General features: G+C 40.3%; 1 protein-coding gene and 1 pseudogene across 4 annotated transcripts in view; one reads left to right on the top strand and one right to left on the bottom strand.

Moving 5' to 3' along the window:
• Fbxl20 (F-box and leucine-rich repeat protein 20) overlaps window positions 1–23053 on the top strand; it is a 104149-nt gene that overhangs the window by 54833 nt on the left and 26263 nt on the right. For all 4 annotated transcript variants that reach the window (XM_013519186.1, XM_005394302.2, XM_013519187.1 and 1 more), the window contains exons 3-6: window positions 8940–8994; window positions 11776–11850; window positions 14450–14544; window positions 18449–18517. In XM_013519186.1, the coding sequence (XP_013374640.1) occupies window positions 8940–8994; window positions 11776–11850; window positions 14450–14544; window positions 18449–18517 (294 nt within the window). The remainder of the gene's footprint in view (window positions 1–8939; window positions 8995–11775; window positions 11851–14449; window positions 14545–18448; window positions 18518–23053) is intronic.
• On the bottom strand, window positions 15322–17105 carry LOC106149623 (annotated as a pseudogene).

Below are 23053 nucleotides of genomic sequence, written 5' to 3'. Positions count from 1 at the left end.
GCCTGGGCTACAAAGTGAGCTCAAGGTCAGCCTAAACTGCACAGTGAGACCCTGCCTCAAAAAGACCAAAAGAAAGTGTGGATATAACTCAGTGCAGAGGCCATGGGTTCAATCAGATAGTACTGCAAAAAAGTATAAAAAGAAAAATAGCTAGATATGGCAGCACACACTTTATCCCAGCACTGAGGCAGGAGATTAAACCATGAGTTGAAAGCCATCCTGGGCTGCGTAGTGAGTTCAAGGCGAGCTTGAACTACTTAGGAAGACCCTGTCTTTAAAAGAAAACTTCCTTTGGTTAGTTCTTTTATGTTATTTATTTAAATACAACTAAAAGAAAAGAAAAACAAAGAATAATGTATCTCGGTGGTAGAGCACTTACCTAGCATTGGTGAGGCCCTGGGTCTGAACCCCAGCCATGCTTCTGTTTGTATGCAGTTTGGGATTTTTCTCTTCATACTTACTTGTATGTAGCAGGTAGTTAACTTAGCTGTGCCTAGTCTCCCTTGTTGTTGATGGCAGCTCAAATATAAGTTCAGTTCTTTTCCCTGTTGCTTCTTGGAGTTGGCCCCGTACATGCAGTGTTCAATGTTTAGTTCAAGATTTGGACAGAATTTGTACTCCTTTGACCTAGATGTGTCTTTACTCTCCTTTGTGGTTATTCCATATTTTTTCCTATAGTTCTCCTGGTTTCTAATTTAACATGCCCTTGGGACAGCAGTATAACCTGCCTTCAGAACATAAGCTTAAGAAACTTGGACAGAGCCAGGCGTGGTGGTGCATGCATGTAATCCCAGCCCTTGGGAGGCTGAGGCAGGAGGATGGTTGCAAGTTCGAGGCCAGCCTGGGCTGCAAAATGAGTTTAAGGTTAGCCTGAACTGCATAACGAGACCCTGTCTCAAAAACACCAAAAAAAAAAAAACAAAAAAAAAGAAATTTGGACAATTCTTTGTCAGTCTGTTTTAGAAAACAGACTTGAGACTAAATCAACAAATAAGAAAAGAGATTTTATCATCCCTGGATTTTGATATGGGGGTTAGGAATTCCTTGGAACCAATTTACCAGAAATACTCGTGTGACTGACTGTATGTCTGTTATTGTCCTCTGAACTACATGTGACTATTAATCATTTTTTGTTGTAGAATGTATTTTGATCACCCTGGAAAAAAAAAATCAGTCTGAGGTTTAATATTCTCGCCTTGTATAATAATGAACTATGTTCAGAAACTTCATCCTAATATTTTTATATGGAATGTTTAAAGTCATAAATTGGTATGCTGGGCTGGGGTTATAGCTCAGTGGGCACCACTCCTGCCTGGCAAGCACAAGCTGCTGAGTTTGATTCCTGGTACCAAAAAAAAAAATCGTAGTCCCATGCTATGAGCGTGTCACACCACTTACCTTCCCTGCTTTTGTTACTATCTCCAGGAAAGTGGGAAGGGACAGAGAAAGGAAGAAAGGCAGGCAGGTGATAACAATAAGAAAATACAGAGCTGGACATGGGGGCACATGCCTGTAATTCTAGCACTCAGGAGGCAGAGGCAGGAGGATTCCTGCAAGTTTGAGGCCAGCCTGGACTACATAGTGAGTTCAGTCAAGGCCAGCCTAAACTATATATCAAGATCCTGTCTCAAAAAAACAAAAATAAAGAACAAGAGGGCTGGGGATATAGCTCAGTGGCACAAGTGCCTGCCTGGCAAGCGCAAGGTACTGAGTTCGATTCCTGGTACAAAAAAAAGAAAAAGAAAATAGCAGTGTGCCTCCAAAATCTAGTGGTTTTTTTCTTAAAAATAGTCCTTCTCCCCTCTTTGAAACCAGGTCTTAGGGCCAGGGATATAGCTCAGCAGCATAAGCACCTGCCTGACAAGTGTAAGGTCCTGAGTTCAATTCCTTGTACCAAAAAAAAGGACCAAGTCTCACTAAATTGCCCAGGCTGGACTTGAACTTGTAATTCTGTTGCCTTAGTTTACCAGAGTGCTAAGATTAAAGGGGTATGCATCATACCTGGCTTGTTGGTCTGATTTTTTTATACACAGAATTATTCAGAGACAAGTGACATTTGGTAATAAATTATTTGCATGTTTGTTGTTAGGTAAACAAACTCAGAGTAAGTAATCATAAGAAAATGTGTATTGCTTTTGAAAAACAATTATGAAACCCTTATACCTTTGATCCTATTTTATTATTTTATTTTATTTTGACATTATAGGAAAAAAGAACACACAATTTATCATATGCCACAGTGATTTCTTGGGGACTAAGAAAGGCACCTAAGGTCATCGGAAGTCATCACCAGTCCCTGGTGGTTGGTTCTGTTGCTCATCCCCCGGCCCCACCTTAGCCACAGAATACCTTGGAAACCAGCAATATGCTTTCTGTTCTCTATTTTGCCTTCATTATTTCTCTTTGTTGCACTTTGGGTTTTTAATTTTTCTCTTCATGCTTTCCAGGCAAGGACTGTACATCTGAGCTACATCCTAGCCCCAAGTCTGATTTTTTTTAAGTCCAAATAAATAAATAAATAGCTTCCTTTTCTTTCCCTGCCCTTTCAACGTTGCCTCCCCTCCAAAAAAGACTATTTTCTCCTGCAGATGTACCAGCTATATCTTCTTACATGTGGATGTGCATATATACATACTTCATTTTTAGACAAATGAAAACATTTATTGTTATACAGTACAACTTTCTTTTGTCTTTTTTTTTTTTTTTTTTTTGGTTTTGGTTTTGGTTTTTCTCCGGTACCGGGAACCAAACTCATGACCTTGCGCTTGCCAGGCAGGCGCTTTGCCGCTGAGCTAAATCCCCAGCCCCTTTTTTTTTGTCTTTTTTAAATTAAAAATTAATCGTTGACATCTTTTTAGGTCACCTTAGGTAGCACCATTCATTTCTGCAGTTATTATAGACCACTAAAAGAATGTACCATTATTTCCTTAATCATTTTTTTAATCATTGTTCATTAATGTTAGTTGTTTCTACTGCAGATTATGCTGCCATTAAATCACTATCTTGGGGCCAGAGATATAGCCTGCCTAGTAAGTGCAAGAGTTCGATTCCTGGTACCAAAAAAAAAAAAAATCATCATTAAATTAGTATCTTTAGGGGCTGGGGATTTAGCTCAGCGGCAAAGCGCCTGCCTGGCATGCGCAAGGTCGTGAGTTCGGTTCCCGGTACCGGAGAAAAACCAAAACCAAAACAAAAAATAAAAAAATAAAAATAAATTAGTATCTTTACCCATACTTTTGATGTTAGGAGGTGCAGTACTTTTTCAGTTTTATTGAATACTATCAGATTATTCTGTAAAAAAAGCTTCTGAAATCCTGTAGATATTCCTGTGCTAAAAATGGAACAGTTCATTTTGTACACCCTCTGTAGGACCATTCTTTTCCTTCCCTCTTCTGTCCCTTTCTTTCCTTTTCTGTCCTTCTGTTAACAATTTTATATGTAATCAGACCCAGATTTTTGCCACATGATGTCCCTGAAACCTGCCCAAGGTCATTATACTCCTAACACTCTTTATATCAAGTGGGATGGGAAGACCAAGAACTGGAACTGGGCATGGTGGCTCCTGGCAGTAATCCCAGCACTCTGGGAGGCTGAGGCAGAAGGATTGAAGTTTGAGCACTGTTATCTTTCGAAGACTTATTGTGAGGCAAAAAAAAAAAAAAAGTCTAGCTGAAGCTCTGGGAGCTTCCCCACCAGTTCTTATGTTTGGTTTTCCAAAGATGATGATCTCTAGAATCAAGTACATAGACTAAATAGAGGTCAGGCAGTTACAGAATCATAGCAGACATGTATATAGACAAATTACTTGAGGAGTGGTAGAAGGGATTTAGGCACTGAGGATTTTTCATATTGATTTTACTAAGCCAGATGAAGACTGGAAGGACTGAGCTCTTACTGTGTGATCAGAGGAGCTCTGTGTTTGTCCTCATATAATGACTGAATTCAGGTGAAAAGCTAGCTCATTGGGATCTTGATATTTAGAGCCCATTCAGTATATTCTAAGAGGGGGATTAGGATTGTTGAAGTGTATGCTTCATGGCATCTCCCAGGCCTGTGCACAACTGCCACCAGCCTGATATTTCTTTTTTTGGAGTTGGGAGTACTGGGAATAGAACTCATGACCTCGCACTTGCCAGGCAGGCGCTATGCCACTGAGGTGTATCCCTGGCCCCAGCCTGCTATTTCATGTCTGCCTGCTGAGCTTTTCATGGAACCCCTTCCTATTACAAGGTTCTTGGAGTCCACAAGAATGTTTTTTATTTTATTTATTTATTTGTCTTTTTGAGACAGGGTCTCGCTATGCAGTTCAGGCTGGCCTTAAATTCTACTGTGTAGTTCAGGTTCGCCTTAAACTTGCAGTGATCCTTCTGCCTCAGTCTCCCAAGTGCTGGTGTGCTGGCATTACAGACATACACCACCACGACACAGCTCTTAATTAAGCCACCAACATAGTTGTCCTTCAGTTTCCCTATTGCAGTTAATGAATCATCCCAGTGCTCATACCAGAATCTTGTTCCCTACCTCTCTCACCCAGCCCATTACCAAGTCCTGTCAGATTTGCCCTTGTCTCTGCAGCTCCTGTGCCTGTCAACTGGACAGTGATAATAGCGTCCTCACTAGTGAGCTTGGTGTCACTTTTGTGCCTTAATCTCCAAAGGCAGGTGTAGTGCTCTTCTCAGTAATACCACTACCGCTTTGGCTTCCCCCCGACTCAGAATCCAGTTCAGACAAGTTACTTGGTCCACAGAACCTCTTGCATAATCTGCACTTTGCTCAGTGTCCTCATCTGTAAATGGGACGAGTAACAGCACGTCTCCCATAGGCTCATGGTAAGAAATCACTAGGTTGGTATAGGTGCAGCACTTCGTGCCGGGCACACAGCAAGAGCTCAGTAAAGACCTCCACATGCCTGCTGCAGTCCAGCTTTACCACCACTCCGTCCAAGCATGCTTACTGTTCCCTCTACTTACAAGGTTCCCTTCCACGGATCTTGGCAGTCCTGTTTGCTTTGATCATTCAGGTTCACAGTTCAGTGTCTTCTAGTGCAGGCTTTCCCTGACTGCTCCTTGTTATATTCTTTGTAGTTCTTATATTTCTGTCTACCTTGAGCTTCTCACAGTGAACTGCTCAGCCACAGGGACCTCAGACAGACAGCCTTAGAAGTACTTTTGAATGAAAACTCCTCAACCTCTAAATCTAAATAGGGTTTTTTTCTGCTTTGATCCTGTGGATCCAGTCCTCCTTAGAGAAAGCAGACTAATCATTACTGCAGATTGCCTACAGACACCTACTTTCACTTCATTATTTCACCATAATTGTTCTCTGGGCTTTTGTTCAGGGATTTCCCTGCCCCTTGCTGGTATCTTACTAACACTGTAGGATGTCAGTCAGTTCTGTTTCCTCAGTCTGTTGCCTTTTACTTAACCCTTCTAGTTCATTTACCAACTTTAATCAGACCCTTGAACCTGGTATAGGGGTGCAACCTGTAATCTTAGCACTCTGGAAGGCTGAAGCAGGAAGATTACAAGTTAGAGCCCAGCCTAGGCAATTGACCAAGAACCTGTCTGAAACTAAAAAGGACAGGAAATATGTAGCTCAGTATGCAGGTCTTGGGTTCAATCTGCAAAACAAAAAAGTTCAGTCCCTTCCTTACATGTCCTCTCTAGTTGGAACAATCAAAATACATCAAATCTATTACAGTGTGGGGATGTAAGTCAGTGGTGGAGTGCTTTCCTGGCATGCTCAAGGCCCTGGGTTCAATCCCCAGTACTGCCAGAAAGAAAAACAAACAAAGCACAGTGTTAGAGAAATAAATGTGTGAAGAAAGTACAAGAGTGGAGTGGGGATATATAAGTCAGTGGCACAGGGCCTGCCTGGCTAGCACAAGGTCGTGAGTTCAATTCCCAGTACAGAAAAAAAGTATAAGGGAAGTTTGTTGTAAACATCTCGGTTTCTGGTGTTAGTTTTTTTGCAACTGTTTGAATCAAAAACACTTTCTGCTTCAAAATTGAAAGTATTTAAAACAGTGTGGTACTGGCATACAACAAATAGCCCAGGGGAATAGAACAGAGAGCCCAGAAATAAATCTTCACATACATGGTTAGTTTTTATTTTCAGTGCTGAGAATTTAACCCAGCGCCTTCACACTGAGCTATGCCCATCCCTATTTTTGTTTTGTTTTGTTTTGTTTTAAGACAGAGTCTCCATAAGTTCCTAAGTCACCCAGGCTGCATTCAAACTTGCCGTCCTCCTGCAGGAGGATGTAGTGTATGCCATTACCCCTGCTGTAAATGATATGCTTTGTTGGTTGGTTTGAGACAGGGTCTCCTGGTGAAGCTCAGGCTGGTCTTGAACTTGGACAGTCCTCCTTCCTCAGCCTCCCCAGTGCTGAGATTATAAGCATGCGCGCCCAGCTAAATGGTTTTTGAGGGAAAGACACAAGTGGTGTTGAGAAAGCCAAATACCCACATGCGAAGAATGAAGTTGGTCTGGGGATAATAGCGCATTGGGAGCATGCTCGGCAGGCTCGGCAGGCTCAAGGGTCTGGACTCCATCCATGTGCTGTGCTCTCGCCTCCAGCCAAAGAAGGAAGTTGGACTTTGACCTTGCACTGTTTACAAAAATCAATTGAAAATTAATCAAAAGACCTAAATGAAAGAACTAAAATTATATAAATTCTTGAAAGGAAATGGGAAAAGTTTCATGTCACTGAATTTGTAGCTATGATGCCGAAAGCTCAGAAAGCAAAAGAAAAATAAGTAGGTTTGGCTACGTCATAATTAGTAAAAGTTTCTATGCATTGAAGGACACCCAGCGGTAAAAAAGCAAATCATATATATAAAGAATTATTATCTAGAATATGTAAAGAACCTTACAGTACAACAGAACAGCCTAATTTCAGAGTAGTTAAATGACTTAAATAATTGGTTCTCCAAAGAAGATACGTTTTCCTGAGAAACTATCTTGTAGATAACAATATGTAAAACAATAACCATTGATAATTTCCTACCACTTCGTCTGTAATTTGGTAAGCACCCCCTATTATGATGTTATCCTTCTTTTACTCTTTAAAATAAAAAAAAAAAAGAAGATATATAAATGGCCAAGAGGCACATGAAAGGATTCTCAATGACTGATCTTTGGGGAAGTGCAAATCAGTACACACTGAGGTACCAGTTCCCATTTCACATGTATTAGTAATTGACTTTTAAAAATGAAAATAGCAAAAAATAGTGGTGACAAAGATGTGGAGAAGTTAGAGCATTTGTATGCTGATGGTAGGAATTTAAAATGATGTAACTGCTATACAAAACAATAGTTCCTCAAAAAAATCAAAAAACTGAAGTGATCCAGCAATTCTCCTTCTGCATGTATACCAAAAAGTGTTGAAAGCAGTGACCCTAACAGGAATTTGTATGCTTATATTTATAAGGGCAGAGTCCACAATAGCTAAAAGGTGAAATCAAGCCAGTGTCCCTCGGTGGATGTGTAAATATGTCAATATATATGCCATGAGAAAGGAACTTTGTATGCCAACAACCTGGGTGAACTTCGAGGTATGTTGCTAAGTGAAATTGTAAGACACAAATGACAAATGTTCAGTTCCTAGAGTGCCCCCAGAGGCATGGAGTAGGAAGGTGGCTACCAGGCCTGGGATGTGGACATGACAGGTACTGCCAAATGAGGAGAGTTTCAGTTTTGGAAGACGAAAGAGTTTTGGAGATGGATGGTGGTGATCACTGTGTGACTGGGTGAACCAGTACTTACTGCCACTGAACTGTATTCTAGAAGTGGTTAAAGTGGAGGCTATTGTGCCTCTTCACAGTAGCTCACCCTACTCTGTAAGGTATTTTTTTCTCTAATTTACTTGGCCCAGACTTGATCTCCCGAACTGTTTTTTGCTATCTTTAATAAAGGTGAGGCTAGGGATGTAGTTGAGTGTTATAAGCGCCTGTCTGGCAAGTGCAAGGTCCTGAGTGTGATTCCTAGTATTAAAAAATTTTTTAAAAGTAAAGGTGAAATTTTGTTACTGCTTTAAAAAAGCATAATTTTTTAAAAAGTGTTAAGTTATAGTATAATTTGCTATTTTAAAAAAATTTGAGAGACCAGAAGTAATTATAAAATGTACATGATTTTCTATCTGATGTAGTTATTAACTCAGCTTATTATAAGTTCCTGAATAAAATTAATGGGCTCTGATCATTAAACAGCAAAAGTTCATTCTACTAAGCTAACTAGGAAGCTCTTCACCATCAGGTAACTATGGAATAGAAATTCCAGCCTCCCTTCTAACTAGTGCTTCCTGGTCTCCATCTGGTAACACTGCAAGTTATCTGTATCAGTTTAAAATGATTTATCCCTTGATAAAAGAAACTGAACTTGTACAGCAATTACATGATGTACTTTGTGAAGTAAAAGACTACTTTCTCCCACTATGTTTTATATGGGCACTTATCTTTATAAGTTACTCAAGTTTATGTACTTGTTCGAAGAAACTTACGCCTGTTGGTGTGCATTTAAGAGTGTATGTGGTGGCACACGCCTATAATCCCAGCACTCAGGAGGCTGAGGCAGGACAATTGCTGAGTTTGAGACCAGCCTGGGCTACAGAGTGAGTTCAAGGCCAGTGTGAACTGCATAGTGAGACCCTGTCTCAAAAAGACAAAAGAAAAAAACAACAGTGTGTGTGTGTATGTGTGTACATAAGAAACCCAAAATACAAAGAACAAAATAAAAGTTAGTTAATAGGAACTAGAGAGAGATCTTTCTCAGATAGAAAGGGGATCAAGAGATTGTGGGGGTTGCTGCCGTTGCGGAGGGAGGGAACATAAAAAGAACTTAAGATGTGTACTGCAAACATGCACTAATAAAAATTTTAAATTTTATAAAAATAAAGAGAAAGCATTTTCTCATAAAGTCTATCTCTCTCTTCTCTTTAGGATATTTTCTTTCCTCGATGTCGTTACCTTGTGTCGCTGTGCTCAGGTTTCCAGGGTAAGAATGGGTGGCATAATTACAAGGCAGTGATGGGAAACCTTTCGGAGCTTTCAATGAAACAAACAGCCCACTGTGGCACTCGTGCATAGGTTCGCCACCACTGTTATAGGGGGACCCCTTTCTGATGCTCAGGATATTTGCCATTCCAGTAAGTTAACTGTGTTTAGGTGTTTCTTGTACATTGTTATGTTTCAGTTATTTCAACCATGGCATACACATCCTATGTAATTCTATGATGGGGTTCTAAATACATGTACTATTCACTAACATTTTATAACTTTTATTTGCATAATATAGGCAGGAAACATTTTCTGTGAAAAACATTGAACATCTAAATTAAAAAGCTAGGCTTAACCTGGATTGGTAGCATACAACTTACAATGTCAACTACTGAGGAGGTTGAAGCAGGAAAATTACAAGTTTGAGGCAACTTGGACAGCTTAGGGAGTTGTCCTTGTGTCAAAATTTAAGAGAAGGGCCGAGCATGGTGATGCACCCTGTAATCCCAGCACTTAGGAGGCTAAGGCAGGAAGATGACTGCAAGTTTGAAGCCAGCTTGAGCTACAAAGTGAGGTTAAGGCCAGCCTGAACTACAAAGCAAAACACTGTCTCAAAAATGAACCCCCCACTCCAAAAAAAAGAATTTTTTCAGAGAAAGATAAAAAAAAGGTTTGGGAATATAGCTTAGTGGTATAGTGCATACCTAGTGCATATGAGGCCCTGCCTTCAATTCCTGTTATCACATTTAAAAAGTTAAGCTTGGGCTCAGGGTGTAGCTCAGTGGTAGAGCACTTGCCTAGCATGTCCCAGGCCCTTCAGTTCCTAGCACCACGAAAATAACAAGGATAGATTTGAGAAATTAATTTTTGAAAAGGGTAGGTTTATTTCTCCATATTCTTAAAAGATGTTAGCTAGAATCTTTTTTTGAAACTGGGAGTGTGGGTCAGTAGCAAAGCGTTTTGCCTTGCATGCTCCAGACCCTCAGTTCAGTCCCTAGCACATGAAGAAAAACTTCAAGCACAAACCAGATTTCATTCTGTCTTAGTTACTTTTCTCATTGTCAGGACAAAGTTAGAGAGGAAAAGGTTTATTTTGGTTCACAGCCTCCAGGGCAGGGCATCATGGCACAGGGACATGACAGAGGAGAAATGGGCAGGCAGGAAATAACAGCAGCGAGCCTGCCTTTCCCTTCTATTTCCTCCCGGCCATTTGGGTAACGCCACGCTCCTCCAAGGTGGGCCTTCAGTCTTCAGCAAATCTATTCAACCACACCCAGAACTGTCCTAATTGCAATCAGTGGACTAATTAGTGTCACACCCTTATCCCAGTGTCACATACTCCAGATCCAGCCAGCTCTGAAAAGCCCCACCTATGAGGGCAAAAGGCTTTAAGGGGCATCTGTTTTGTTTTTTGTTTCTTGGTTTTTTTGTGAGTGTGCCGGGATTCAAACTCGGGACCTTCCGCTTGCCACGCAGGCGCTTGTGCCACTGAGCTATGTCCGCAGCCCTTTTTTTTTTTAAGGTCATCTAGATGCAAGCCATAACACATTCCCAAATTAGCTTCTGTGTTGTGCTTGGGCAACCCAATGTATTCATTGGCATTGTTGTGACAATGGCCAAATACCATGGTTTCGTAAGCTGTCACTAAAAAGGGTAGAATATTCATTATGGGAAAATTACCTTAGAGAGTCATTTCTAATCTTTCATAATAAAAGCGTAATTAACTTGAGATATGCACCTACAATTACCATCTTTGTACAAATCAGACATCAGCTTTTAGTTCATTCATTTAACAAATATTACCAAATAGTTAACAGTCACTTCTGGGATGCAGAAATTACTGGGTTTTTTTTCCCCATGGGACTAGCGGCTGGAGAGCCTTTGCACTGAGCTGCGTTCCCAACCGTTTTTCTAAACTTTTTATTTCAAGACAGGATCTTGATAAATTGTCTGGGCTAGGCTGGAACTTGTGTTCCTCCTGCCTCAGCCTGCCAGAGAGCTGGGCTTATAGGAATGCAGCACCATGCCAACTCAGAAATTAAAGTTAGTTTGATAGGAACATTATACATTAAGGTTTGTTTTCTTATTTGTGTACATGCGTGTGTGGTGGTGGTTATGGTAAGAGTTTGAAGGGATGTTTAGGTCTGTGTTCACAGATAAATGTAATATGATACAACCGCATTATGTATACCATGTTAACTTACCAATATGCATGCCATTTTTAAAACAACCAATGGTGTTTTAAGTACTGGGATTTGAACCCAGAACTTCACACATGCTAGACAGCGCTGCACCGCTGAGCTACATCCTGAACCCTTCCTATTTGTGGGACAGGGTCTTGCTGAGTTGCCCAGGCTAGACTCTTCAGTCTTCCTGCCTCAGCCTCCTGGATAGCTGGGATTATACGCCTGTACTACAATAAGCCCCTACTTTAAAACAAATAATAAAAAAGATTGGGGATGTAGTTCAGTGTAGAGGCCCTAGATTCTTTCCCCAGAGGTAGGCAAGTGTTTCCAGTCTAATCTGGTTCTGGCTATAAGGCTTATCACAATCTGCCCTTCCGTAGTTAAAGATCTGTAGCTGCAGGTTTCTGTACCCCCGCGTTGATGGAGAGTAAAGAGTGTATCAGATTAAGGCGGATAGGCTGGGATTAGTTACCAGTAGGTGCTAAGGGATTTTTCAGCGTGCTTTTAGTCATTGGTTGGTTGATTGGTAAACATGAATATTGCTGGTTATTTATTTCAAATTTGCTCTTTCTGCCTCTTTTTCTTCAAAATAGGCCTGGAATGTTCTTGCTCTGGATGGCAGCAACTGGCAGCGAATTGACCTGTTTGATTTCCAGAGGGATATTGAGGTATAGTTATGTGGTGTGTGGCCGCATTTCTCTTGTTAGTAATTACAGCATGGAACAGATTAGCACCAGCCATATAAGTCTTATTTTCCTAGAGAGAGAAACTATTATTTTGAATATATCTGAAATTCATGGGCATTTCCAAAAGTTCCCAAGAGTTTCTTTCGTTTTTGAGAATAAGTATGATTATGTCATTGAAATAATACTAAATTACTTAGAATAATTTTAGTCCTGAAGTAGGACCCCAAGTGTTTTATTTTTGCAAAACTATACTATGAACGTGTGTTTGATGGGATGTTTTTGTTTTTTTTGCCTTTTTGAGACAGGGTCTTGCTATGTAGTGGAGGTTGGCTTTGAACTCACTTTGTAGGCCAGGATAGCCTTGAACATGCAGCCATCCTCCTGCCTCAGCCTCCTAAGTGCTGGGATTAAGGGCATGTGCCACCATGTCCCGCCTGGTGTTCGTTCATTTTAAAGAAGTCATTTTATATTTGTTCACTGAAGAACAGTAGAGTTGTTGGGATGCTACTTGCTTGTGTTTTTGAGATGTGCATTTTAGTTCTTGGAGAAGCAGAGATACGGTTTTAGTAAAATGAAGAATACCGAAATTGTGTATTAAATTGTTCTCCTTTTTTTTTTGAGGTTTCTTTATTTTCCTATTTCAACCAATAAAAAAACTTACATTCACAATTCAAGTTAGGCATTGCAGTGCTTAGGAAATCTTTTCCAGTAATACTTCCCACATGCATAGCTCTGTAGAATGTGGATGTGCTTGTTTATTACTTGGTACATAGTCATATCAGCTCCTTTCATGAGTTCCAGAAGGAACATCATACTTCTATCTTCATAATAAAATTATAGACATAATGAATATAATGAAACTGGTCATTGGAAGCTCAGTAGACAATATGATTTTTAGAGCATTATGTTGGTCCCTTTTGTTTTTTAATTTAACTTTATTTGTATAATTTAGATATACATAGCTGAGTGTGGTTGTGCACACCTGTAATCTCAGTGCTCCAGAGGCTGAGGCAGGAGGATCACTGCAAGTTAGAGGCCAGCCTGGACTATATAGTGAGTTCAAAGCCAGCCTGAACTATATATAGCAAGACCCTGTCTCAAAAAAAAAAAATTTTTTTTTCTTTAGGTATACATAATGGTCTCATTCATTATAGGCAATTTGTACCAGTTCATGATATGTCTTGATTCCTCTTTTTTTTTCTCATTTCTCCCCTCTTCAGCCCCTCTTCCCCTCCTTATTCACAAAGTTTTGTTTCCATTTTACCCTTTTCCCATTTCTTCTTTTTTCTTTCTTCCTTCACCCCTCCCTAGTTCCATTGTTCTTAAGAAAGGTTTATCCCCCACTTTCACTCACTCCCCCTAATATTTCATCTTTTAGTATAGCCTAAATCTCTAAAATAGAGAAGCATAATAGCCACACTGAAATTACTTTAATCTGAATTGAAATTCCTTAGTGCTCTCAGTCAGAGAGTAAAAATAACAGCTTCCTCACAGTGCTTTAAGCTTTAGCAGAAATAAATTTTCTTGAGGGTCCATGTAGAAAACTTTTAAAACCCTGTCATAAATCTTCCATTATCTTGGAACATGCTTCTGAAGTAACTCCCCCAGGCATTGTGCTGGATTTTAGTTTTCACAGTTCTCAGCCCTTCATGGGTGCAGATCTTCATATAGGACGCACAGTCACTTAGCAAGTCCAGTGTCCAGTGTTCACTGAGCTCTGCTCTACAGAGTGCTACAGATACTTCGGAAAGGAGAGCAGATGAATACCCACATTGTCGTTCACTAGCTGGTTTTTTTGTTTTGTTTTTTTATTTCTGTTTTTAATTTTATTAGTATTCCTTTGATATGAAGAGTGATCACATTTATCATAGGGACTTTGTACCTGTACGTGAAATATCTTGATTCTTTTTTTTCTCCATTCCTCCCCTGCAACCCTCCTGCTCTCCTTATTTAGAAAAGCTTTGTTTATATCCCACTCCTCCCTTCTCCCTCCCCACCACTTGTTTCGCTTCGCATTTGAACATTTTCTTCGTACTCCCAGTATCTGTCAATGCGATATTTAAACACTTGTGTCAAATTTATTTCACTTAAAAGTATGGTCTCAAGGTGGATCCATTTACCTAAAAATCTCTTTAAATTTATCCTTCTTTATGACAGAGTACTACTCGATTGCATATAAAAACCATATTTCATTTATCCATTCATCCATTGATGTTTTGTTTGTTTGTTTTGAGACAGGGTCTCGCTATGCAGTTTAGCCTGGCCTCAAATTCACAAAAGTCCTCCTGCCTCAGCTTCCCAAATGCTGGGATTACAGGCATGAGGCACCATACCCAGCTCAGTAGCTGTGCTTTAACCCAGGTGAACAGTATGCTTGCATGTAGTGCCTGCCATAAGAGACCTAGACGTATATTTTCAAATACAGAATATCTTACAAATTGAACACAATATTTTCCTATTTAATTAGGTCTTTGAAACACATAGAAACCATTTCTTTCTGTTTATAAATTGTTAAAAAGTAGGATGTATTCCTCTCAAAAGCAGTGAGGCAGGTTATCTGTTTACCTATTTCTCATTTCAGGGCCGAGTAGTGGAGAATATTTCAAAACGATGTGGAGGATTTTTACGAAAGTTAAGTCTTCGTGGGTGTCTTGGAGTAGGAGACAATGCATTAAGGTAAGATAATAATAATAATAATTAATAACTAATTAATCTGTTTTTTCCTTTAACTGAGAATTAAACCCAGGCCTTTCACGTGGAACTACATCCCAAGCCTTTTTTTTTTTTCCTTTCTTTTCTTTCCTTTTTTTCTGATTTGGCAATTATTTTTTTTTTCTATTTTGTCTTCTAAAGTAGACACTGATTTGTTTACAGTAAAGTTAATTTTAAGTGCACACAAAAGTGGAGCACAACAGTAAGATGAAATCCAGAGTAAAGCAGGCTAAAAGATACTCAAGAGATGCCTTTGTCAGAAAACTGACCACTCGAAGTAACTACCTGGAGTCCTCACCCTGGAAAAGCAGCAGCAGCTTCGTGTGCCAGCTCAGTGGAATTTGTAATTGTACCTTGTTCTCTGTTTATTACCTAGGAACAGTTTATATAGTGAAGTGGTCTTGATAGACAATCTGCATCCATGTAAATTAAACATTCTACAATAGTATAATTACAAGGCCACAATATTTCTTTTGGGCAAGCCACTTTATGTAAGCTTCTTAATGATTTTTTTGGTTTTTTGAGACAGGCTGTCACTGTGTAGTCCAGGCTGGCCTCTAACTCGTGACAGTCCTCCTGCCTTAGCCTCCCAAGTGCTAGGATTATACACAGGTGCCACCATGCCCAGCAATGTAGTGATTTTAATATCAACGTTATTCATTCTTTGAAATATAAAATGTTCATATATATGTACAAAGTATTTTAACTAAATTAAGGTTTGACATTTTAAAATACACACATCATTACTAGCATATTAAAATTATTTATACTGATTATATCTAACATCTAAAGAAAATTTACTGCTGAATTCTTATAGTAGCTGTTATTCTGCCATGCTTATTAATTGATTCTTATCGGTATAATTATAGATCAGCATGGTTTTAGTGTCTGTTTTTCACTTTACTAATCAGGACCGCAGCATGTACAGAATAAATAAGTAATGCAGCCACCCAACAATCAGGATAGCTCTTCAAGTTAGCTGTCACAAGCCCAAATACAAATCGCCACCATGTCAGCAAAGTTGGGTCCAATTCATCAAAAAGTGTTAGTGCAGGTTGTCAGATGCCTTCCAGTGTAGATCCCCAATCCAGTGGCTAGATGAGACAGCAGCAGGGATAGAAGAAAAAACCTTTAGAAATTCTGCAGAGAAAATGCCCCTTTTCTTCAGGACACTTTTGTTTCTCATACTGAGAGTAGCTGTGTGCTTTGGGTATTTAAAGAGGAGCTCCTCAGGGCTATTTTTTCTAGCCAGCTTGACCAATGCCATATCCAATCCAAGTTTTTCTTCAAGATGTCTTCAACTTCTCTCAATATAATTGTCCTTGGACTGAGAGCTGTTTCTTTCTCCATTGCTCTATGTATGTTTCAGAAGCTCTGTTAGTATCTTATTCTACTTTTTTTGTTGTTGTTGTTTTTTGTTTTTTTCTGGTACTGGGAATTGAACTCAGGACCTTGCACTTGCTAGGCAGGTACTGTGCTGCTGAGCTAAATCCCCAGCCCTTCTGTTAGTATCTTGTGTCTGTGAGCAAGGTGAGCTGTCACAGAACTCTTGGAGCTACTCCATCCAGATTCATGCTGGGCATCTGGCAGTGTTTTTTCCATGTCACCATTATAAATAGAAACTGAGGCTGGAACACTACTCCTGTCCCCATTATTGATGACCTGTGATTCTACCCAGAAACCCTTGCAGATTCTCCTGCAACCTGCAGACCCTGCTCTGCAACATGGCACCAGGAACTGCTCAACTATGGGTGTCAGTTCCCACCTGCAGCAATACCTTGATGGCAGTTGCCCAAGAGCAGGCACACCACAGACCTACAGCTCTGTACTCCCCAAGCTCTCTTTTTGAGACAGGGTCTCACTCCAGGCTGGTCTTGAGTTTGCTGTGTATCCCAGACTGACCTCCATCCCAGAGTGATCCATGGGCCTCAGCCTCCTGAGTGCTGAAGTTACAGGCATGTAACACCATGCCTGGGTTTTCCGGCCCTTTTTTATTTATTTTGAGACAACATCTTGCTAAATCACTAAGACTGGAATGGAACTTACTGTGCTCCTGCTTTGTCTTCCCATAATGGTGGAATTACAGGCATGGGCCACCACCCTGGCTTGATTAATCACTTGTTTTGGGTACCAGGAATCGAACTCAGGATCTTAAGCTTGCGGAGCGTGCCACTGAGCTATATCCCCGGCCCTGATTAATCACTTTGATTGCAATAAAGAACACCATCACCTCACCAGAAAATGCTTCAGGTAGTTTTTTAAAATTCTAACTGGTTGTAAATTCAAATGTGTATACATTGTTCATAACACAGAAATACCTGGTTATACAATTGTTGTAAGAATAAATAAGAAAAAAGAGTAAGAGTGTGAGAAGCTGAAAGAGTAAATAAGATCCAAAATGTGCAATAGATATTGTAAAATGGAAACTGTTTTCAAAAGGAAAGAGAACTTAAGATGGGGGAAGAGAGAAAGGAAGAAAAAAGAAAAAATATGTATATACACACATAGAAGATAGTTACCATCATCATACTAGTAATTTGTCTTAGTTCATTGAAAAGAAAGCTTTAGGGGCTAGGGATTTAGCTCAGCAGCACAGCGCCTGCCTGGCAAGCACAAGGTCGTGAGTTCGATTCCCCGTACCAGAAACACCCCCCTCAAAAAGAAAGGTTTGTACTAATACTGTTTGGACAATTAAATGCATATATCTTTTACTCTGAATAACTAATTTAAAAATAGCCATATGCAATATATTAACCATTGTTACTCTCCTATTACCGTGTTTTGAAATTTTGTTTTACTTTAAAATAAAATTAAAGGTGAGGGAGATAGCTCAGCAGCACAGTACCTACCTGGCAAATGCAAGGTCCTGACTTTGATTCCTGGTCCTGAATGAATGAATGAAATAAAGTCAGATACTTCCCCCAGAAAGACCAGATTCTTTATCATAAATGGTTCTTTTGGAACCAAGTAACTTTTTTTGTTCTTTGAACTTTGGTTTTCTTCCACCAATGACCAATTCTTCGATGTCTCATAATTCAGTACTGACAGTGAGCACACACAGTTATCTCAGACCCCACAGTCCAAAAAATAATAATGACTCAGAAAGTTACTCCAAAAGATTGCCCATATTGAGATGCCAGCTATAAGTCCCACATTGCTATGTAGTTTTGGGGAGCAGTTAGGGGGGTTACTGAGAATTGAATATACAGTCTTTACACTGAGCTTTATCCTTTCCCCTTTTTGTTATTTTATTTTGAGACAGGATCTTGCAAAACTGCCCAGGCTGGGCTTGAATGTGTGTTTCTCCTGCCTCAGCCTCCCATATACAGTGCTGGGATTATAGGCTTGCATCACCACACCCCACTGCTGTGTATTTCTGATGAGTGGGATGGAAATCAAGGGTTACCCTCCTCTCCTGGAGCTTGAGGATTTGCTGCAGTGGTCCACAGAACTCAGGAAACCCCTTTAGTTACCTTACTAGTTATTGTGAAGGGTGCAGCTGAAGTGCACAGTTTAGAGTCATAAGGGTCCCAAGAAGAAGACCTTCCATGCCTGACGAATTAGTGCATTCCACCTCCCAGCACATGATTGTGCTCACCCACCCAGAAGCTGCCCAGTCCCCCTCACTTAGGGCTTTTTATGATGGCTGTGTTACCTAGCCATAGTTGAACCACAAGTATTATAACAGAAGGTAACTCCTGTCATGTAGGAATTGCAGGGGTCTTAAAAGGTCTATTCAAATAACTAGAGATGGAAACTGAATACATATTTCTCCTATCACAATATCACAAGTATCTTTTTTTTACTTTTTATGCTAGGAATTTTGCCCATTTCATTTAACCTTTTACTTTGTTTCTTTCCCATAAAGGACATTTGCACAAAACTGTAGAAATATTGAAGTACTGAATTTAAATGGATGTACAAAGACTACAGATGCGTAAGTATTGCATACTTTAGAAGGGTAAATACATTGTGGATGGTGCTTATATGTGACCTGTGGATGCTTTAAATGAGGGCTAATTACTATACTGAGCTGATCACAGGAAAGATTTGGTTTGGTTTGGTTTGGTTTGAGTTTTGATTTTTTGAGACAAGGTCTTACTATGTATTTCAGGTTGGCCTTGAACTCACTCCATAGCCCAGGGTGGCCTCAAACTTGCAGTGATCCTCTTGCCTCCTCCTCCCAAGTCCTAGAATGACAGGTGTGCACCACCATGCCTGGCTCAGGAAGGATATTTTAAAAGAAGAAGGCAACATGAAAGTGGAAAAGAAGACTGGGCATTGTGGCACACACCTATAATCCCAGCACTTGGGAGGGCTGAGACAAGAGGATCATTGCAAGTTCGAGACCAGCCTGAACTGCATAGTGAGACCCTGTCTCAAAAAGACAAAAAAAAAAAAAAAAGAAAGTGGAAAAGGAATAAGAATTTGAAATAAGAATATTGTATTTAAAGTGAAATTAAAATCATAGTCAATCTATATGTAGTAGGGATAATAAAAGCCACAGTAGGCCAGGCATGGTGGCACATGTGTGTAATTCCAGCACCCGAGAGGCTGAGGCAGGAGGATTACCTCATGTTCAAGATCATCCTGGGCCACATAGTGAGTCCGGGCCAGCCTGAACTACACAGAGAAACCCTGTCTTTAAAAAAAAAAAAAGAATTTGTGTTTGGCAAGAAAAGAACTACTGTAAGACTGTAAGACTATAAATGTCTAAGTAGATCTGGCTGAATAATAAACTAAATATGTGCAAAGGTGAATAATAAACTATATATGTACAACTATATATGTAAAAAGCCAGGAGTGGTGGTACACAGCTGTACTCCCAGCACTCTTAAGAGGCTAAGGCAGGAGAATTGAGAGTTCAAGCCCAGTCTGGTGCACTTAGAGATACAGTGAGACCCTGTCTCAAAATAAAAAGCTGGGGTTGTTGTCATTCAGTGGTAGAGCACTTGCCTAGTATACAGGAGGCCCTGGGTTCAGTCCTGAGTACCGCAAAGATCTGAAACAAAAAAAGAAACAAAGTGTATGTCAGGTCAGGTGGGATGGTATTCATCTGTACTCCCACTTAGGAAGCTGAGGCAGGAGGATCACAAGTTCATGGCCAACCTGGGCAACCTGAGAAGACTCAAAAAATAAGGGGCTGGGGATGTGGCTCAGTGATGAAGTGTTTGCTGAGCAACTGTGAACCCTGGGTTCATTCCCCGTACCACAAAAATGAATAAACAAACATTCTTAGTTTGTGGGTCATATGAAAACAGGCAGCAGGCAAGATTTGGCCCTTGAGCCATAGTTTGCTGACCTCTGGAATAAAGGACAAAAACCACATGATCATCTCATTGTAATAGATGGCCTTCAAGTAATCCTATTTCTGGGTATTTCCACTCTTGTGTAATCCTTTCCCCTTGTGGGCTTCGGGGCCCTCGTGACTCATTTCTAACAATAGAATAAATGCTGCAGAAGGGGTGGGATGTTGTTGTTGAGATTAAGTTTCAGGGAGTCTTCTGTCCTGCTCAGCTTTCTCCTGGGTCACTAGTTCTTGGGGAGGCAGGCTGCTCTGTGGAGATGTCCACGTGGCCAGGAACCCATGTCTCTAGCCAGCCACTCATGAGGGCTGGACACCTACCAAAGCGGAGGGTGAGCTTAGAATCGGATCTTGTGTGTCTGCCAGTGGCCACCTACATGAGCTGGGAAGGAGACTGAAACGCGGTGCAGCCTGGAAACGATTCGGCCAAGCTCTGATGCCTCGATGGCAGGCGCCTATGAGAGCCTCAGTGAGAGGCCCTCGGCTAAGTCGCCCGAATGCCCCTCACCCACACAAGCTGTGAGACGCTGTGTCTGCTGTTTCAAGCCACTCTGTGTTACGGTAATTTACTACACAGAAAGATAACTAATACATTACTAGGCGTGAAAAATGCAAATGACAAAATCCAGTACCCTTTCTTGACAAAAACAAACACTGTACAAGGAAATTTCTTCATCATAGTTAAAGACATCTATGAAAAACCTGCTGCCAACATCACACTTACTGATGAAAGCCTGAATGCTTTTTCCCTAAGGTCAGGAACAACATTCATTTTGGGGGAACAATCTGAACTCAGGGCCTCATTGCAGGATCTAACCGATAGGTAGTTTTTAAAAATACATACTGATAAAAACGTGTGACGTAAAACTTTATTTGCAAATAACCTAATTCTGTAATTGTATATGTATAAAATCATAAACTATCAAAATACTACAATACATAAATAAGTGTAAGATATTTACTTGCAACAAGATCAGTGTGTACATACAGGGTGCTGTATGGCATGCCTGTAATCCCAGCACGCTGAAAGGCTGAACCAGGAGGATCCCAACTTTGAGCTCAGCCTGGGAGATTGAACAATTTGACAAAACCCTGTCTCAAAATAAAAATGAAAAAAGGCTGGGAATATGGCTCAATAGAAAGGCCCTGGGTTCAATTGCCAGTACCACAAAAAAAAGTCAGTATAGAAAAAATAATTCTGTTACTATAGATTAGTGACAAGCAGTCCAAAATTGAAACTTAAGAAAACCACTTCATGCACAATGAAAAGAATCAGTAGATTTAATAAAAGAAGTACAAGGCTGGTGCACTCCAGCTGGGTGTGGTGGCACTCGCCTGTAATCGCAGCACTCAGGAGGCTGAGGTAGGAGGATCATTGTGAGTTCGAGACCAGCCAGGGCTACAAAGTGAGCTCAAGGCCAGCCTGAGCTGCATAGTGAGACCCTGTCTCAAAAAAAAAAAAAAAAAAAAAAAAGACTGGTGCACTCTAAACCATCAAACATTACTGTAGAAATCAAATTAAAGCACTCAGGAGGCAGAGGCAGGAGCATCATTACAGTTCGAGGCCAGCTTGGGCTACAAAGTGAATTCAAGGCCAGTCTGAACTATATAGTGAGACCTTGTTTCAGAAAGACGAAAAGAAAAGAAGGAAGGAATTCAAGAGGATATAAAACGGAGAGATGCCCCCGTGTGGTAGTGCATGCCTGTAATCCCAGCACTTGGGAGGCTGAGGCAGGAGGATGGCCATGAGTTGGAGGCCAGCCTGCACTACATAACAAGTTCAAGGCCAACCTAAAATACATAGTGAAACCCTGTCTCCAAAAAAAAATATATATATATATATATGAAGAACAATGTTGGAAAATTGAACCCAGTTTGGACAATTTGTTGACTTTAGACCCTATCCCAAAATCTAGAGAAAAAAAAAATTTTTTTTTTTGTCTTTTTGAGACAGGGTCTCGCTCTGCAGTTCAGGCTGGCCTTGAGCTCACTTTTGTAGCCCAGGCTGGCCTCAAACTCGAAACAATCCTCCTGCCTCAGCCTCCCGAGTGCTGGGATTACAGGTGTACACCACCATGCCTGGCTGAGAAATTTAAGAAGGGCTTGGAATATAGTTACCAGGATTGGAAAAAAAAATTTTTAAAGAATATAGAGAGCTGGGCATGGTTGTACACACCTGTAATCCTGGCACTTGGGAAGCTGAGGCAGGAGGATTGCCATGAGACCATCCTGTGTGTGGTAGTCTCTTACAAAGCTAGACTTAACTGTAGGGTTTATCATCTGTCCAAAAGATACAAAAGCATTGGTCCACCCAAAGACTTATTAGGGAGATACATCCCCCCAAAAAGAATGTGTGACTCTTGTTTAAATCCTAGTTTAAACAAATCACTTTGACAGAGCCATTTATGAGACAATCAGGAGAAACTTAACACACACTTGTATGAGATATTTAAAAATTAATTATAGTAATTAGCAATTCTCTATTGGAAATACAGTGGCGCCTAAACTTAGTTTGTTCCAGGATTCTGGAAAAGATAGCCACAGTTGTGTTTGTCACCTGATGTAGTTTGCAAACAGAAACAGAATTTTGGCCAAGCATTGACTACATAGTGTGTTCAAAGCCAGTCTTAACTACACAGTGAGACCCTGTCTTAAAAAAATAAAAAACATGCCAAACGCTTTTGTTTGCAAACCTATTCACAGCTGAGGTAATATGCTTTAAAATTACTGGAATGTGCTTTAAAATGCTGGAACAAAAGGGGGAGAAGGGAATAGGTTATTTTTTTTTCCAATGAAAAAGGGCCCGGAAATGTACTTCAGTATTTATCTAGCACGCACGAAGCCCTTGATTCTATTGCCAGCATGGCCAAAAGAAAATAAAAAGTAAAAGTTCTTAAAGTACAGTCAGTAGCAGTATTACCTGCTTACTTGTTCAGCCAGTCTGAGCTCATCTGTATGCCGTGTATGCCTTCCCAAGCATGGTAGTATGTGCCTGTACCAGCTACTACAGATGCTGTAACAGGATTGTAAACTCAAGGCCAAACTAACTAACTCAGCAAGTAAGACCTGTCTCAAAATAGAAAGGGCTGGAGATCTAGCTCGGCAATCACTGGTTTCACTCCCCAGTATCACAAGAAAAGAAATCTGATGCATTAGTGCAATGCAGTT

Source organism: Chinchilla lanigera, unplaced genomic scaffold, assembly GCF_000276665.1.
Source record: "Chinchilla lanigera isolate Chin_1 unplaced genomic scaffold, ChiLan1.0 scaffold00050, whole genome shotgun sequence".
Taxonomy (NCBI): Eukaryota; Metazoa; Chordata; class Mammalia; order Rodentia; family Chinchillidae; genus Chinchilla; species Chinchilla lanigera.
This window is presented reverse-complemented; position numbering and strand designations above follow the sequence as displayed.